Source organism: Mercenaria mercenaria, chromosome 11, assembly GCF_021730395.1.
Source record: "Mercenaria mercenaria strain notata chromosome 11, MADL_Memer_1, whole genome shotgun sequence".
Classification (NCBI taxonomy): domain Eukaryota; kingdom Metazoa; phylum Mollusca; class Bivalvia; order Venerida; family Veneridae; genus Mercenaria; species Mercenaria mercenaria.
The window spans coordinates 81517921-81538852 of NC_069371.1; the positions used below are offsets into that span (position 1 = coordinate 81517921).

General features: G+C 36.8%; 1 protein-coding gene across 1 annotated transcript in view; it reads right to left on the reverse strand.

The window, feature by feature from the left end:
• Positions 1-20932, reverse strand: part of LOC123531250 (polycystin-1-like) — a 243770-nt gene that overhangs the window by 18268 nt on the left and 204570 nt on the right. The window contains exons 31-32 of the mRNA XM_053518239.1: positions 17015-17154; positions 12555-12684 (exon numbers count right to left, since the gene is read on the reverse strand). Of these exons, the coding sequence (XP_053374214.1) occupies positions 12555-12684; positions 17015-17154 (270 nt within the window). The remainder of the gene's footprint in view (positions 1-12554; positions 12685-17014; positions 17155-20932) is intronic.

Sequence of the window (20932 nt, forward strand, 5' to 3'; positions counted from 1 at the left end):
AGTTTCATTCTTGACCTAGATATCATCAAGATGAACATTCTGACCAACTTTCATAAAGATCCCATGAAAAATGTGACCTCTAGAGCGGTCACAAGCAAAAGTTTACGGACGGACGGACGCACGCACGGACTGCGGACGGATGACGGACACCGCGTGATCACAAAAGCTCACTTTGTCACTTTGTGACAGGTGAGCTAAAAATAGGGCAAGTTCATGGTAGGTGTTTTTTCCATCAAACAATTGCATAATTTAAATTACGAGAAGAAAATCAGTCATCCCGAGAGTTTTAAAAATGTACAATATGACTTAAAAAGAGTATTTCAAACTAACAGCTATTATAACACAAATGAAGAACATATTTCAGGAGGTTGTAGAGCAAATGCCATGTGCAGGACTTTTTCTCAGACAGAAACAACAAGTATCAAGATAAAAGAACTGTAAAATTATTATTCTAACACAACCACCTAATAACCTACATACTTTTAGAGCAAAATCTATCTCGGGTTATTCTGCAATAAACCGACCTTGAACTGTGCTGTGCGCGCACTGTGTTTTGGTTAAATGCTGGGGGGTAGCTCACAGTTGTAATTTACGTTTGATGAAAATACTCCTCTGATTCTCGTCTAACGTTGTTTGAAATAAGGCATATCGTAGAATAACCCTCGTTTGTTGTTCTTATGCACAGAAATATATCACTCAGGCCATCAGCCTTCGAGATATTGTCATACGCATAAGAACTCCAAACTCGGCTTATTCTACGATAAACCTAATTTTGATACTTATTATTTCTTAAATATTTGTGCGGGAGTATTTTTCCTGGCTTTCATTGCCAAATTCAGTCCAAAATAACAAGTAAAATTCATATACATTTAATCTCAAAAACTTGAAATCTATGAATTCATAGAAATAGCCAATTTGGCTAAAACCAAGAAATTTCAAATTTAAATGATTTTGCAGTATTCCCAGTTTAATCCATTCGAAGCACACAGTACCTTCTTTTGTACGATTATATATTTTTTCTAAAAGTAGCCATTATTTGTGAAGTTTCAAGGGGAAAAACTCTGCAACTCTCCCTTTACCATACAGCACGAGGAAAATATTTGAACAAGCTTGTGAAGAAGTAAGAGAATGGGCAACTGGCAGCAATCCATATTCCCGGTTTCCATCATTCCTTCATACTGCGTGTTATATCAGGGTGGTTTTATGCGACAAACAAGAAAAGAAATGTTCTTATCTCTATAGGCTTCTCCAAGTATGACAGATTCAATTAAACCTGTCAGACTGCTTAACGATTGCAACCGATGCTATTAACAAATTATTGACAGCAGCGCAATCAATGGAGCAGAAAAAACAGTGCTGATAAAACATTGTTTATCCTCCAGTCACCATGGAAACCAGGACATGGCTTTAATTGAACACAAATATGGACTTAATCTCTATTTCATTGTAAATGGGTTTCTACTTCATGTAAATATTCCAGCAGATGTGATCTGGTCAGGGTTACATTTAACACTGTCCAATGCTTTTAGTCAATAATTCATGTGTTTGTAGACTTGATACTCTTTCCTATGTCTCAGACATGGAGAGGGAGAGGGAGAGGGAGAGAGAAAAGAGAGAATAAATGTATAAAGTACAAAATACACCTAACTTTAACCTGCTAATTCTAAAATGGAATGGTTCATCATTCAATCTGGGTAGTACCATTTTTTACTTTTTACTATTCACTGAAAATTTACTGACTGAACAGCGAACAGTGCAGACCATGATCACTTGCCGCCAGCAGGCAAAAGGTTAAATGCACAATAGTAATTAACCACATGTATTTTAAATGTAGAATAGTATAAACTACATGAATTTTAAATGTAGAATAGTATAAACTACATGTATTTTTAATGTAGAATAGTATAAACTACATGTATTTTAAATGTAGAATAGTATAAACTACATGTATTTTAAATGTAGAATAGTATAAACTACACATATCTTAAATGTAGAATACTATAAACTACATGCATTTTAAATGTATAATAGTATAAACTACATGTATTTAAAATGTAGAATAGTATAAACTATGTATTTTAAATGTAGAACAGTATAAACTACATGTATCTTAAATGTAGCATACTATAAACTACATGGATTTTTAAATGTAGAATAGTATAAACTACATGGATTTTTAAATGTAGAATAGTATAAACTACATGGATTTTAAATGTAGAATAGTATAAACTACATATTTTTTAAATGTAGAATAGTATAAACTACATGTATGTTATATGTATACATAGGGAACAGTGACTATAACTGTTTCAAACTACGATGGCTAGACCTTGTTTCATCCAAATTTATAAGCAAACTAACTGTCGTAAGAAAATCACTAAATGTTTAAACTATGAGTAAAAGTAAAACAATTTTAACAAACGGTTTAAAATACACCCACAACACACCAAATACACTAAAACAAACATTTCATTTCCCTTGATGCGTGTAATACAATAACCTTCTTCTACAGTTTTGCAGAAAGACAAAGACTTATTATATGTCTTATTTTTTTTTAAGAAAAAAAAAAAATAGGCATAGTACAGAAATGATCTAAAATTCCTTCACTGACAAGTCTGATTGTCGTGACGACAAACAATAACAGATAAATGAATCAGCATTGACAATTCCGCAGTAAGTCTCTCCTCAATCACAGGGAATTCTGGGATTGTAGACTGGTTCTAAGCTGATTTGTCTCATACATCATTCCTAGTGTCAAACCCAAAACCAGTCAAGTACCTTCCTGGGAGTAAACCCTAATCAAATGTCCAGCTATATTCCGACTGATTCTTGAAAGTACAAAAGACATAAGACATTTACCGACTGTAAGCCTCCACTTTAAAGATATACGTTCTCCATATTTTGCTCTCTCTGAATAAGCGGTCATTTCACAACCACCAATCAATTACAGACTTTCATCTTATATTGACAACGTCTTGGCTCAATAACTCTGAAGGAACATCTTTACACATACAGTGATAGATTATTTAAACTGTTACCAGTAATTTGTTATTTTTCTCTGTATGAAATCAGATTATTTTTAGAACTTACGAATGAATTTAGGCATTTTTCACCCTTTATCTTAAAATTCTTGGATTTTACTCAAAATGGGCATATATCTGGTGAAAAAACTGTCAGTCACTAAAATTTTAATGACAACTTTATCCCTTTTCACAAGACTATTGTCTGAGAACCATGGCACAACAACAATAGTGACTAAAGATAGGTTTAAAAGTGTACTAAAAATAAAATATTTTATCAATACCTTACAGAAATAGCAGACTGTACGTAGGAGGCAAAATGTGTTAGGAAGGAACATACAGCCAGTTTCACTGCCCTGGAAGCTTGAGCAAAGAAGAACATTTCTGTAACAATCTACAAGAGAATGCTCTTTGCCCTCTAACAACTCAGTCATCTTCCCATATTTATCATACAAACTCTACAGCAGGCTTCCCCGAGCCAGGCCTCCTAGTGTGCTGTCACCTTGTAATGGCCTCCTTGTACAGGGCTACTTGTGCCGCACCTCCTTATGTGAGCCATAATCTTCACATCCATGATATACTTCAATCATACGCTTTAACCCAGTCTTTATTAATAGGCAATTGTCCGCTAAGCCCTCCTGGGAATAATTCTGCTTTCACATTTTTCGTCATCAAATTATTTCCCCAAGTTGCCAATTCTCGCATAATTCCATAAACGCTCACCACTGCTGCTAGTCGACAGCCACTCAAACAAGAGAATTCCCAAGAAAACACCACTGTATAAATTTGCGAGAAGCTTCATTAGACAAGTAAATACGAGGGTCTTCAATTTTTAGGTCGTTCAACATTTCAGACAGAAAAACTTGGAATTAAAATTCATATATTCAAATCGTTCTAAATCCCTGTCAAGAGTGCTATCATCTGTTACAGCTACGATACTGATTAAAAGTGACTGAATAAATAACAAATCTTCAACCACACAGTGAAGTTATTCAAATAATGTTACATATAAAAAAACTAAATTAAGTATCCATAAAAGCAGCTTCATAGACATGAAAGAGCAAAAATTGTGACACAGAGAAAATGTTCTAATGAATTTTCCTGAAAATTTTAAGAACACAACAAACGCATTTTATTTATAAAGCATGATGCAGCTACCTTGATATTCAGGCAGACACTGATATGTGGATATTACCGCAGGTGGAAAAGTTGGGAATATGGAATTACAGATATTTAGCATGCCCAAAAACGTAAAAATTTCATGTCATAAGACTCACTAATTTGTCTTGCGTAATAACTGCTAACTAGATAATTTCACAAAAGGAAATACATTACAGTCATTATCCTTCCTCCTCTGCTTCATGTAGGGCTGCCGTCATTCAAATTTACAGTCATTGCCCTTCCACCTAATTCATGTTGGGAAGCTGACGTTTACATCTACAGTACCTAATTCATGTGGGGAAGCTGTCATTTACATTTACAAACATTATCCCAGCACCTCGGATTCATGCAAGGCAGTCATCCTCCACATCTATAGTCATTGCACCTCCACCTATATCGTGTGGGGAAGCTGTCATTTATGTCTAAAGTCTTTACCCCACACACACACCTAATTCATGCGGGGAAACTTGTTTATTTCCACAGCCATTACCCCTCCACCTAATTCATTGTGGGAAAGCTGTCATTTACATCTGCAGTCATTATCCTTTCACCTAATTCATGTAGGGAAGCTGTCATTTATGTTTATAGTCATTATCACTCCACCTAATTCATGTTGGAAAGCCGTCATTTACATTTGTAGTCATTATCCCTCCACCTAATTCATGTGGGGAAGCTGCCATTTACATCTGTAGTCATTATTTTTTTACCTAATTCATGTGGGGAATCTTCACAGCAAGCAAGAAATTATATTTAACCCTTACCCTGATAAATTTCTATAATGAACTTGTCAATCTTTCAATTTGGACAGTACCATTAACTGTTAAAAGGGGTGCTTACCAAAATGGCAAACAGTGCAGATCTTGATCAGACAGCACATATGTGCAGGATGACAAGATCTACACTGGTCGCAAAGGCAGAATCAGTCGTGTCCAGCATGATAAGGGTTAAATCAAGCAACAGTTTATGTTTAGATAATGAAATACTGTTGAAATATTTTATATGAACTTATTGACTACCTTACCAAATCAACATTTTACCTGTAAGAATATTTTTTCTCTCCAAAACCTAAATGTACCTGCTCTGATGCCAATACAAATTTATGAAATGTCACTTCAATATTGTAACTTCAAACCAGTAACAAATTTTCCCACAATCAGCACATAATACCTTACATCTCATTGAACAAATTACGTGTTTGTTTTTTTTCAGTGCTATTTGACTCCTATAAGAATATTCAAGTTAATGTACAACATAATACTAAATAGTATAGAAGAAAATTTAGACCTGTAAGCTTGTTAATATGAAACTGATAGCATGGTTGCCGAATCCAATCTTAACTTGCATATTTAAGCAGGAATAGAAGATTAACATCTAATTAGCGTCTATTTCATGACATTCTGTAAGAATTACATATCCCATATCATACAGTTAGAAACCACCCAAAAAGGGTGTAAATAATATATACATGTACAAGGAGATACTGTTTGCTGTAAGAAGATGAGCAAAATTCTTAATTTATTCAGGATTTTGAGCAATGCAAAACATAGCAGAAAACAGCCGGGAACCAACTTAATCTTATATGTTATTCAGAGTTTGGAGCAATGCAAAACAGAAGAAAACAGCTGGGAATCAACAAAATAAATTACCTGTGTGAGCCTGGATGCTCCAGTCACCAAGGTTCAAGAGAGCAGCTTTTCACGGGTGTATTTTGACATTTATTTCATTTTCTCACTTTTCTTACAACAAAATGGGGAAAATGTGTCAAGTTTTTAATTCTTTAAAACTATCTATTACATATTTTCTGTCGTGTTGTTTTCTTATTCTACACATAGCATTTCCTAATTAAAAATATATATCGAAACCATTTATATTTTCATTACCGCTTTTTGAAATTAAGGAAAGGTTTTAAGTTAATATTGTATACAGTATGCAAGCAGCGATGCAAACAATTAACCAAAAAACTTCTCAATATACTTTAGTTTGTTTCATAAAAACTTTACAGACACTAGAAACAAAAGCCCATTTTGTGCTAAAAGCTGAAAAATATTCAAACACGATTTTACTTGAAGGAGTTTTCAGTTTCATTTGATAATCTATAAAAATAATCTACCCTTCACAATTAACCGTAAATGGCGATTCAGTTTCTCGATCAGATACATACAATCTATTAAATCTACGCCTGCTATGCCAATTTGTTTTACCATTCAAAATCATTAAATTCTCATGAAATTCATTTCATACCAATTTACAACAAATGCAGCATTAATAAGACAAATTTCACTAGTAACAGATTTCACAAAGCCTTCTTTCTTTTTCAATAATTTGCCTTTATGCATGCCGTGACAGGATTACAGTTTCGACAAAATTTCACTCCAGCATTCCAAAATAAAATCACTCAAATTGTACAATCAATACATACAAACCCTATAAAGCGAATTTCCATAAAATTTACATGTCATTATTTACGAACGATACTTTAAAACTGGATTAGCGATTGTTAACATCTCTCGTTTCACAAAGTCCAATTTATCGCATAAATAGGTTTGCATATATATCTCACTATAAGTACCTGCGATCAGTTTCCTATTTATTTCACAAAATGTTTTTGAGCATTCAAGTTTGTTTTTTTGTAACGTAATGCTATTAAGCCTTAAAATAAATCTTTTGTTAAACTACGTGATCTTTCAGGTGAACACAGGTATATAAAATTATAAAAAATATACTTCTTTGTATTTCTGAATGCTAGTAAGCTAGCTTTCTTTGCTCCATTTTTTAAGTCAATAAAACTGTCACAGCATATATTTCTTTATTGTTAAAGATAACAGCTATTACTTTGCCAAACAAGCACTTCTTTGAGGAGCTACTCTGGCTGCTACAAAACCTATTCTTGCTATTGACCTATGACTTAAATTTTATGTTTGGAAGAGTACACCAGTTGTTATTTGAAAGTTTGATCAAAATCAAACTAGATACCAACCAACAGTCAAATAGAGGATTAAATTAAGTATGTGTCTAAGGTAATAAAATGTAGACCAGTCTCAGAATGCAGTATTACCATTGGTCAATTTCAAATCTGTACTCAAAAACAACCAATCAGATGCTTGAATTTTGAGACTGGTCTCCAATCGCTCTTATAATCTTGGAGTGTGTTGACCTGCATGGCAGAGTTAAACAGTTTCTAAATTCTATACACCTAATAGTAAAGCTTATAGGTCTACAGCTAGCATCTGCTTATACAAGATATACCTAGCAAAACAAGTTTTACTAAATAATATTAAAAGCAGTTTTGCTACTGAAAAGAACACTAGCAGTTAAAAAAAGTACTCTATATTACCTTGGAGGAAAAATCTAATTATTTAATTAGTAATATATGTGTTGCAGTCTGAAAAGCAAAGAACAATATGCCACCCATTGTAGGAAGGCAGACTGCTGTACTCAGGAGGGCCTCACTACATATCAGCATATAGGGAGGTAAGCTGACTACACCTAGGCAGGCCTCACCAGATATCAGCATATAGGGAGGTAAACTTGACTACACCTAGGAGGGCCTCACTAGATAACAGCATATAGGGAGGTAAGCTGACTACACCTAGGAGGGCCTCACCAATTATCAGCATATAGGGAGGTAAACTTGACTACACCTAGGAGGGACTCACCAAATATCAGCATGTAGGGAGGTAAGCTGACTACACCTAGGCGGGCCTCACCAGATATCAGCATATAGGGAGGTAACTTGACTACACCTAGGAGGGCCTCACCAATTATCAGCATATAGGGAGGTAAACTTGACTACACCTAGGAGGGCCTAACCAGATATCAGCATATAGGGAGGTAACCTGACTACACCTAGGAGGGCCTCACTAGATATCAGCATATAGGGAGATAACCTGACAACACCTAGGAGGGCCTCACCAGATATCAGCATGTAGGGAGGTAAGCTGACTACACCTAGGACGGCCTCACCGGATATCAGCATTTAGGGAGGTAAACTTGACTACACCTAGGAGGGCCTCACCAGATATCAGCATATAGGGAGGTAACCTGACTACACCTAGGAGGGCCTCACCAGATATCAGCATATAGGGAGATAACCTGACTACACCTAGGAGGGCCTCACTAGACATCATCATATAGACACACGCAGAAGCATTGTCTCTAACAATAAATAAAGCAGACTGCTAAATCATTGTGCTAACAATGCACTATGGTCTTCACTTTTATTTGTTTGTATCTTAAGACTCCCCTCTGCATATAAATGGGCAGTAAATGACCTGCAGGGACATTATACACTGTCTGCACCAATCCATCATAAAATATACCAATTTCTGTTGCTTTATACCTCCTTCAGAATATAGTCATAAATTACGAAAATGGTTATCAAAAGTGCCCTGAAAATGTCCCCATATGGTAGAACGTATTTTAATACAAAGCAAAAAAATATTGACTAATTGGCAATTAGAGCAGTTCATTATAAAAATATAAAGGAATCAAGGAGCTGATCATTCTGGCAGAAGATTTTTTCTGACATGTAAGCTTTGTAATAGCATCAAGCGATCTATAAAACATATAAAACCATGTCAGGTGGTTCTGTTTAAATCTAGTTTCTAATATAATATCTTATCTTTATGTTGTGTACCTTACATATCAAAAATAAATTTACACAAGATGAAATAAAATTTTAGTGAATTCTTAACAAATACTTAAAATCCCATATTAAAGACTGTACATATTTGACAGCTTGCAGATAACATAATATTGTCCTATCTTACTGGTTAAATAAAGCTATTCAAGTTTGGGATTAGTTCTCCTACTGCTGTAATAGTTATACGCTTTACATATAAGGGAAATAAATATGAATATGCATGTGAACAGTACTGGTTGTCTCCCTTTAATTCTGCCCCAACATGGCACAGTATTCAGTTGCATTCACAGAACATTTCAGACAACAATTACAACACAAACCAAAATGCACAAAAAATCGTTTTTGGACTTTATTAACACTTCAGGTAGAAAATGTGTATTTCCAGATTCCAGACTTAAATCCCAGCTTGACAGCACATTTTTTCTCACCCTCTGACTATCGAATAATCAGTTGGATAGACAACTATTTTTTCATACATTCTCACCATTGTGACTGTAATGCAGCATAATAAAATACTGTAAAATCATAAATATTCGTGGGGGACTAATTTTCGTGGATTTTGTGGTCGAGTCAATCCACTAAATTTAATCCTAACGAACAAGTAAAATTCCCATTCATTTTATGTTCAAAAGTTGAAATCCACGAATTCATTTCCGCATGAAATTGCCATTTTGAAAAAAACCACGAAATTTCATGCCAACGAAATACAAGAGATCACAGAGTGATCTTGGCGCCCACCAATGTGCCATTTTTGAGTGTTCAAAATTTCAAGACTTACTGGCTAGCTCAAGGTCAAATTTCATTTCCGTACACAACACAAATCTATGCATGTGGTCCAAATTTGAAGCCTGTACCTTCAAAAATGTGAAAGTAGGTCACTAGGTCAATGTCAAGGTCAAAGTTTGTTTCGTTACACAAAACAATGCATGTGGTCCTAAATTTGAAGCCTGTAGCTACAGAAATGTGAAAGTAGGTCACTAGGTCATTCTTAAGGTCAAAGTTCATTTCGGTACACAAAACTATGCAAGTGGTCCAAATTTGAAGGCTGTAGCTTGAGAAATGTAAAAGTAGGTCACTAGGTCAAAATCCAGGTCAAATTTTACTTCGGAATACAAAACTATGCATGTGGTCAAAATTTGAAGCCAGTACCTTCAAAAATGTGAAAGTAGGTCACTAGGTCAGTGTAAAGGTCAAAGTTTGTTTCGGTACACAAAACTATGCATGTGGTCCAAATTTGAAGGCTGTAGCTTGAGAAATGTAAAAGTAGGGCACTAGGTCAAAATCAAGGTCAAATTTTATTTCGGAATACAAAACTATGCATGTGGTCCAAATTTGAAGCCTGTACCTTAAAAATATGAAAGTAGGTCACAAGGTCAATGTAAAGGTCAAAGGTCATTTCAGTACACAAAACTATGCAAGTGGTTCAAATTTGAAGCCAGTACCTTCAAAAATGTGAAAGTAGGTCACTAGGTCAGTGTAAAGGTCAAATTTTACTTCGGAATACAAAACTATGCATGTGGTCAAAATTTGAAGCCAGTACCTTCAAAAATGTGAAAGTAGGTCACTAGGTCAGTGTAAAGGTCAAAGTTTGTTTCGGTACACAAAACTATGCATGTGGTCCAAATTTGAAGGCTGTAGCTTGAGAAATGTAAAAGTAGGTCACTAGGTCAAAATCAAGGTCAAATTTTATTTCGGAATACAAAACTATGCATGTGGTCCAAATTTGAAGCCTGTACCTTAAAAATATGAAAGTAGGTCACTAGGTCAATGTAAAGGTCAAAGGTCATTTCAGTACACAAAACTATGCAAGTGGTTCAAATTTGAAGGCTGTAGCTTGAGAAATGTAAAAGTAGGTCACTAGGTCAAAATCAAGGTCAAATTTTATTTCAGAATAAAAACTATGCATGTGGTCCAAATTTGAAGCCTGTACCTTCAAAAATGTGAAAGTAGGTCACTAGGTCAATGTCAAGGTCAAAGTTTTTTTCGGTACACAAACTATGCATGTAGTCCACATTTGAAGGCTGTAGTTTGAGAAATGTGAAAGTAGGTCACTAGGTCAAAATCAATGTCAAATTTCATTTTGAAACACGAAACTATGCATATGGTCCAAATTTGATGCCTGTACCTTCAAAAATGTGAAAGTAGGTCACTAGGTCAAAATAAAGGTCAAAGTTTTTTCCAGTGCACAAAATTATGCATGTGGTCCAAATTTGAAGGCTGTAGCTACAGAAATGTGAAATAGGTCACTAGGTCAAAATCAAGGTCAACTCATGTCAAGGTTCATCTTGCCACTCAAAAATATACATGTGGTCCAAGTTTGAATGTTGTAGTTACTGACAAGAACATTTTAAAAGCTTTTTCCCTATATAAGTCTATATGAACCATGTGACCCCCGGGGCGGGGCCATATTTAACCCTAGGAGGATAATTTGAACAAACTTGGTAGAGAACCACTAGATGATGCTACATTACAAGTATCAAAGCCCTAGGCTTTGTGCTTTGGACAAGAAGATTTTCAAAGTTATTCCCTATATAAGTCTATGTAAACCATATGACCCCCAGGGTGGGGCCATATTTGACCCTAGGGGTATAATTTGAACAATCTTAGTTGAAGATCACTAGATGATGTCACATACAAAATATCAAAGCCCTAGGCCCTGTGGTTTTGGACAAGAGGTTATTCAAAGTTTTTCCTTATATAAGTCTATATAAACCATGTGACCCCCAGGGCGGGGCCATATTTGACCCCAGGGAAATAATTTTAATCTTCTTGATAGTGGACCACTAGATGATGCTACATACCAAATATCAAAGCCCTAGGCTCTGTGGTTTTGGACAAGAAGGTTTTCAAAGTTTTTCCCTATATAAATCTATATAAATTATAGAAATAAACAAAGGGCCTTAACTCACTCATAAATTGCTGAACCAAACTGATTTTCAGGGGGACACAACTAGGGTACCAATACATCATTCTGACAAAGTTTGGTCAAAATCCCCCCAGTAGTTTCTGAGGAGATGCGATAACGAGAAATTGTTAACGGACGGACGGACGGACGGACGGAATGACGGACGGATGGACCACGGACGCAGAGTGATTTTAATAGCCCACCATCTGATGATGGTGGGCTAAAAATGATTTTACAGTATACAGATGGGACTGCTGAGCAATAAAGGTCGCTGACTTCAAACCAACTGCCCCTCACCACTTTTGTTTCGGTATCTGGCTTTGGGTGTAAAATTTGTTCACTCAATCAGCCTACAGAAGGTTGATGGTTCCACCCTGGTGCCCACTTGTACCTCAAATAATGCCTGTAGGAGCACCTGGGGTCTTCCGCTTCCATTACAAGCAGGACAGGTGCTCTAAAGGCTCATATTTGTGCGAATGTGATGTAAAAACCCATAAAGAAACTAGATGTGTACCCATAGGACACTGGTACACCCACTCCTGTAAGTGTACGCATATATTTAACTAAGTCAAGGCTATAACAGTAGTCTGGCTGTGTGAAATCCCAATTAAAACCCAAGGTGCACAACTTTACATGCAGAATAACAATCCTGTGAGGTTTAATGACTCTAGGTAAAATACTTTTTGAGATATGCATGACAAAATGTCAGACGGAAGAACTGAGGGATCGAAGAACAGACCGGACAGACAGGCATATGGACAAGATCAAATCTAAGTGCCCCCTATGGAAACATGCTCATAGGAATGTAACAACATCAATATATTACCATTATAATCATTCTGTGCTTTCCCAGCCGGAAGTCGGATTGGAAATTCACCATTTACACCTCTGTATATCAGCTTTCTGTCCTCCAACTTGTCTAGTTTATAACTTATCTCATACATCAATGGTTTATGCTGAAAATATCAACCAGAAATGAATATTTTATTTTCAAACAATCCATCATATATGAATGACTCGTGCTGAAACAATCAACCGTACATTAATAGTATATGCTGAAATATTAAACCATGTATCAATGGCTTATGCTAAAACAATCAACTATACATGAATAGTATATGCTGAAACAATCAGCCATACTTTACGCTGAAACAATAAAAATACATCAATACTTTATGCTAAATAGTAATGGCCTACGTTATATACAATGCATTAACAGTCACCTATATATGAATAGTTTCTGCTGAGTCTTCCACTGTGATCCCACTGGTTCCGGTAAAGAACCTTTGGTCTATCGTTCTGTAACTACACTCGAAACCCTTTATAACGCTATTCGATATACCGCGGTATTCGGTATAACGCGGTACGGTCTTGGCACCCAAATTTTCAAAAAAAATAAAAAATAAAACAAGAGCTGTCTCCATAGGATGACACATGCCCCTGATGGCACTTTGAATGAATAGTTATGGCCGATGTTAAGAGTTTAGGACCTTTGACCTACGGAGCTGGGTCTTGCGCGCGACACGTCGTCTTACTGTGTCACACATTCATGCGTAGTAATTTTAAAATCCATTCATGAATGACAATGATATGGACCGGACACGCCCATCAATGCACTATCATGAAAAATGACCTTTAATGTCTAAGTGTGACCTTGACCTTTGAGCTACGGACTTAGGTCTTGCGTGCGACACGTCGTCTTACTGTGGTACACATTCATGCCAAGTTATTTGAAAATCCATCCATCGATGACAAAGATATGGACCGGACACGCCCATCAATGCACTATCCTTTAACGTCTAAGTGTGACCTTGACCTCTGAGCTACGGACCTGGGTCTTGCGCGTGACAAGTCGTCTTACTGTGGTACACATTCATGCCAAGTTATTTGAAAATCCATCCATCGATGACAAAGATATGGACCGGACACGCCCATCAATGCACTATCCTTTAATGTCTAAGTGTGACCTTGACCTTTGAGCTACGGGCCTGGGTCTTGCAAGCGACACGTCGTCTTACTGTGGTACACATTCATGCCAAGTTATTTGAAAATCCATCCATCGATGACAAAGATATGGACCGGACATGAAAATTGCGGACAGACTGACAGACCGACAGACAGACTGACAGACCGACAGACGGTTCAAAAACTATATGCCTCCCTTCGGGGGCATAAAAAATAAATATAAAAAAAAACAAACAAGTCTGCGGATGTTTTTTAATTTGACCATAACCAAGATAACCAGTGTTAAAACTGCAGGTACACCTTTGCAATGACAACTATGACAAAAAATCAATAACTGTCTGCTAGCTTACTTGTTTGGGTAACCCCTTTGTTAAATTTTGAATACATGTAGACATGTGACAATTAGGCAATCAACACCGTGTCAAAATTAGATTGTTTGCATTGATAACAAACTGTAACATTGGTCAACTATCAAGCCGTTTAAGTTTGCATCAATTAAGCAGACGACATGAACGAGATCCATTCACAAGTATGGCCTCTAGAGAGGTCACAAGGTTTTTCTATTTTTAGACCTACTGACCTAGTTTTTGACTGCACATGACCCTGTTTCGAACTTGACCTAGATATCATCAAGATGAACATTCAGACCAATTTTCATACAGATCCCATGAAAAATATGGCCTTTAAAGAGGTCACAAGGTTTTTCTATTATTTGACCTACTGACCTAGTTTTTGATGGCACGTGACCCACTTTCGAACTTGACCTAGATATCATCAAGATGAACATTCAGACAAACTTTCATGCAGATCCCATGAAAAATATGGCCTCTAGAGAGGTCACAAGGTTTTTCTATTATTTGACCTACTGACCTAGTTTTTGAAGGCACGTGACCCACTTTCGAACTTGACCTAGATATCATCAAGGTGAACATTCAGACCAACTTTCATACAGATCCCATGAAAAATATGGCCTTTAGAGAGGTCACAAGGTTTTTCTATTATTTGACCTACTGACCTAGTTTTTGAAGGCACATGACCTAGTTTCGAACTTGACCTAGATATCATCAAGGTGAACATTCTGACCAATTTTCATGAAGATCTTGTGAAATATATGGCCTCTAGAGAGGTCACAAGGTTTTTCTATTTTTAGACCTACTGACCTAGTTTTTGATGGCACGTGACCCAGTTTCGAACCTGACCTAGATATCATCAAGCTGAAAATTCTGACCAATTTTCATGAAGATCTTGTGAAATATATGGCCTCTAGAGAGGTCACAAGGTTTTTCTATTTTTAGACCTACTGACCTAGTTTTTGATGGCACGTGACCCAGTTTCGAACTTGACCTAGATATCATCAAGATGAACATTCTGACCAACTTTCATAAAGATCCCATTAAAAATGTGACCCCTAGAGTGGTCACAAGCAAAAGTTTACGGACGGACGCACGCACGAACAGACGACGGACACCACGCGATCACAAAAGCTCCCCTTGTCACTTTGTGACAGGTGAGCTAAAAATGCAGCCTTTTCGTAATCACCCTATTCTCATTTTTTTTTATAGATTATCTTACTATTTTCTATCTTATTTTATCCATTTTGTAAAACTGTTTGCATTTTTTCTCCTTCGTAACTACATTTTTATTTATTTTCCACATGTTTAAAAACCCCGTGCTATTGTAATTTACACGACCGCGCGCTTCTCACACAGCGTTATATGTTTACTTCCGGGATTCAGAATTTCAACTTTCTTTTAGAATTACGACGAAATGGGAAGATGACACAACGTTATAATTTTTTAAATGTATTTTCCAGTAGCATATAAGGTAAATCAATGTCCCGTTTATACTCTTAGAATTTGTTATTTAAAAGAAAGCAGCATTCAAAATACCTCTAATGCATTACGGGTGGGTGGGGTATTGCGCAATCGGCATATACGGCCAACCCGCGTTATAATTTTAACAATCCTTGCGTCTATTGCTAAGTAACTACTGATCCAACCAGTTCCTGCAAGGAACCTTGTAACTATCATTACATAACTAACGTGAAACCTTGCCTCTATCATTATGCACCTACTGTGATTGAACTGGTTCCAGCAATGAAACCTTGCCTCTAGCATTATGCAACTACTGTGACTGAACTGGTTCCAGCAATGAAACCTTGCCTCTATCATTATGCAACTACTGTGATTGAACTGGTTCCAGCAATGAAACCTTGCCTCTATCATTATGCAACTACTGTGATTGAACTGGTTCCAGCAATGAAACCTTGCCTCTATCATTATGCAACTACTGTGATTGAACTGGTTCCAGCAATGAAACCTTGCCTCTATCATTATGCAACTACTGTGATTGAACTGGTTCCAGCAATGAAACCTGGCCTCTATCATTATGCAACTACTGTGATTGAACTGGTTCCAGCAATGAAACCTGGCCTCTATCATTATGCACTTACTGTGACTGAACTGGTTCCAGCAATGAACCTTGCCTCTATCATTATGCAACTACTGTGACTGAACTGGTTCCAGCAATGAACCTTGCCTCTATCATTATGCAACTACTGTGACTGAACTGGTTCCAGCAATGAACCTTGCCTCTATCATTATGCAACTACTGTGACTGAACTGGTTCCAGCAATGAAATCTTGCCTCTATCATTATGCACTTACTGTGATTGAACTGGTTCCAGCAATGAACCTTGCCTCTATCATTATGCACTTTCTGTGACTGAACTGGTTCCAGCAATGAAGCTTGCCTCTATCATTATGCAATTACTGTGATTGAACTGGTTCCAGCAATGAACCTTGCATCAATTGTTTTGTGACTACTGTGTAAACTAGTCTGTTTCTAACATAAGAGAGATACTGCATACACAATCTGACTAAAGTACATCTCCTATTACGCTACGCATAGGATCTGACAACGACCTATTCATAGCCTCGTTCTGACGACCCTTTCGCTAGCCAATCAGAGCTTAACTTACAATATCTTGCAAATCTACCTGTAGACTTGACTTTTGATATTTACAATTCTTATGTCGTAATGTGTTAGATAGCCGGTTAGCTCAATCGGTAGGCCACTTGCATTGTAAGCGAGGGGTCACGGGTTCGAACCCTGGAATGACTGCACATTTTTCTTACTCTTCGACATTCCAACAAGTCGTCTGATTGGTTAAAATAAAAATAGCAATACTGGAAATCCAAAATATACAGAAGACGTATATGAATGGGTCGTTATCAGATCTTCATTTAGAAGATCAAGTACTTTAGTCAGATTGCTGCATACACAACTATTTTACAAAACTTTAGAAGACAGAATGGCGTACCTCATCCTTCCAGGCCTGACACATGACATCAAACTGTGTATCAAGTTCTACACCATTGTCCGGCTTCACACGGCAGTTACCATGCACTGGACTTTCATTTACAACAAAACTGCTCACAGCTTCTCCATGATGTCCACCGCCTACAAAATAAACAAAACTTGTCCATACATGCCATATTTTCAGACGGTCAATTTATGGGAGATTGCCTCAACAGGGCTGAAGAGACATTTGGATAAAAATAAGGGAGACTTCATTTCGCTCATATTGTACGCGCTAAATAGCCGTTTTCATGAAAAAAATCATCGAGTTTCCTATATTGAATTCAGTGGAGCCAACAGTTGTGTACAGAATGCATGATTATTACTTATAGCACTTTATATACTTAATCCAAGGAAATTCAGAATTCTATGAAAGAATGAACCATAGCAAATACTTTGTTTTTGCTTTATTTGTATGTGTTGATGCTTTTGCATCTGGAGAGAGTGGTCTTTTTGACATGTTTTAGCATACAATAATCAAAAGATTGCGGAGAGATCAAGTCAAAACAGTCTTTTAAGGGCAGTCATTTCTTTTCAGAAATGAAGTTGATTAACAAAAATGAAAGTCGTTCTCTTGCTGGATTGTCCATATTTAGATTAAACTAGAATGTGTCTGTAGGACACAGGGTGTGCCCCATTGGTACATTTGTCACAAATAAGGGGCAATAATTCAAATGTTTGCAGTGTTAATGGGGTTTAGTCTAAACAAACATTTTATGAAAAGGATTCATTATTCTTGGCCATATATTTTTGAGCTATGAGCATCACAAACAAAAAATCCAATATTTGGCTATTTCAAGGGCCTTAACTCTGTAATAAGTGCAAGGATTCTCATGAAGAATGCCAAGTGTGAAAGGTCACATCATGATAAAGACTCAAGCAAGGTTTCATGAATTTACATTAAATACTATTTGAGCTAGGCACATAATTAGGTGAAAATGTGCATTTTTTTACTATTTCAGGGGCCATAACTTTAAAAGTAGTGGGGTGGAGCTGGCCAAAAAATAAGAGGTGTGCAACTTTATATCATGATAAAGACTTATGCAAGTTTTCAACCATTTATATTAAATACTTTTTGAGCTAGGTGCGTCAAAAGGTGAAAATGTGCATTTTTGACTATTTTAGGGACCATAACTGTGAAAATAGAGGGTGGAGCTCGACAAAAAATAGGAGGTGCCAGGTTCATATCATGGCAAAGATTCATACAAGGTTTAATCAATTTATATGAAATACTTTTTGAGCTAGGCACGTCACAAGGTGAAAATGTGCATTTTTGACTATTTCAGGGGCCATAACTCTAAAAATAGGGGGCGGAGCCAGACGAAAAATAGGAGATGCGCAAGTTCATATTATGATAAAGACTCACGCAAGGTTTCATGAATCTATATCAAATACATTTTGAGCTAGACGTGTCACAAGGTGAAAATGTGCATTTTTGACTATTTCAGGGGCCATAACTCTAAAAATAGGGGGCGGAGCCAGACGAAAAATAGGAGATGCGCAAGTTCATATTATGATAAAGACTCACGCAAGGTTTCATGAATCTATATCAAATACATTTTGAGCTAGACGTGTCACAAGGTGAAAATGTGCATTTTTGACTATTTCAGGGGCCATAACTCTAAAAATAGGGGGCGGAGCCAGACGAAAAATAGGAGGTGCACAACTTCATATCATGATAAAGACTCATGCAAGGTTTCATCAATTTATATCAAATACTTTTTGAGCTAGGCGCGTCACGAACTTTGGACAAACAGACGGATGCATGCACGGACAAGACCAAATCTATGTGCCCCCACCACTCATGGGGGGCACAAAAACTATGTGTATTTAAACTGGGAATTCTTCTCCTGTTAATTATTGCAACATGACATGAATTCTTTAAGGGCAGTATGAATTGCAATTTATTTCATAAAATTCACTTATCCGAATTCATATTTGTCCGAAATTCTGTGTAGTTTCTGACATTAACTGGCCAATTTTTGTTAAATCGTGGTTTATTTTTTGCATGTAGTGCAAGTATTTAAACTCATTTAAACTTAGTGTAAGCACTAAACTGTCATTTTCTGATCGCTCGATAAATATTGAGGTCAGCGAAAACGAAAGTACGTACACTTTGGCAGGTGGCGGTAAAATGACGTAATTTTAAGACTGGTTTTCATATTGTTTTGAAAACTTTGGATCAGCGACTTTGATGTTATTGAATCAGTCTAAAATCTCGCATGCACATGTTTACAACTGCCTACTGTCCGATACGATTTTTCGACAGATGACTTTTTTCTGAATTTATTTTAGTTTTTCATGTCCCGGTGGGAGACCGGGAGATATACTGAAAATACGGGAGAAAAAGTCTCCCATAGCACAGTACAGATACAGATACGATTTTTATACCACACAGCACAATGAAGGCTATGCATTTTAATGATTTTTAGAGATTGCCTTTAATTTGCTTTAAAATTCACCATTAATGGATTCTAAGTTTAAACAGACATAGGTAATTCGACAAGACATCCCTGCTGAAAATCAGCTTTCTGAAAAAAAATTCTACAAAATACTGTAATGCTATAAATAGAAACAAAAGCTGTACTGGATTGATTCCCGCAATATATGCCAGTAAGCTGAAGTATGCACAACAACTGGAAGCATGCATAATTATGTGTTGATTAAACAACTCATGAAAAGACAAAGGTGTGCCATTTGTGGTTGCTGGCACTTAGTTATCATTGTTATTTTATAAGATTTATGTTGCATGCTTTTCATGTTAAGCATGTTCAGGAGTGCTTTACATACAACAACGGAAACTGCTTATGGTGCTAAATTTACCCTCTACCAGTACATTTGAGGAACAGCATGAGGGCAAGCCCCTAAACAAAAAGACAAGCCCCTAAACAAAGAGATATAGACAGAAATTAAAAAAATTTCAACCATAGACATAACCTGCTAACTTAGCCCTAACTTTTTTGACAGCTTGGTTCTTTAATGTTCATGGTGAATAGCAATGAATGCCAATGACACATGAAAAGCACTCTTTTTAAGGAGGAGGAACCTGCACTGACCTCTTAGTTGTGTGGGAGACACTCGAGAGCATCACCTATGCTAAGACCCTTTGCTTACATACATTTGACAAGAGCTAGTAGAACACGAAATGCCCCCATTGATGCATTCAGTAATTGCACAAGGAACAGAAATTATTTGGTCACTGCACACAAAAGTTCTACTATTCTGGGTCAATGTGAACTTGACCCTTGCTAGTCATGATCAATCATCCTATTAAGTTTCTTGATCCTAAGCCCAAGCTTTCTCAAGTTATCGTCCTGAAACAGTTTCACTGTCCTGGGTCACTTTGACCTTGACTTTTGACCTACTGACCTCAAAATCAATAGGGGTCATCTGCTGGTCCTCCCTATCAAGTTCCATGATCCTATGCCCAAGCATTCTCAAGTTATTGTCCGGAAATGGTTTAACTGTTCCAGTTCACTTTGACCTTGACCTTTGACTTACTGACCTCAAAATCAATAGGGGTCATCTGCTGGTCATGACCAACCTCCCTATGAACTTTCATGATCCTATGCCCAAGCATTCTCAAGTTATTGTCCGGAAACCGTTTAACTGTTCCAGGTCACTCTGACCTTGACCTTTGACTAACTGACCTCAAAATCAATAGAGGTCATCTGCTGGTAAAAACCAACCTTCCTATAAAGTTTCATAATCCTAGGCTCCAACGTTTTTTAGTTATCATCTGGAAACCAATTGATCTACATTCCGACAGACATCTGCAAAACAATATACCCCTCCTTCTTCGAGGGGGGCATAATAACATCAATAACAAATTAAGGCACATCACTGACAAAAGTGTATATGAGCTGCGCCATGAGAAAAC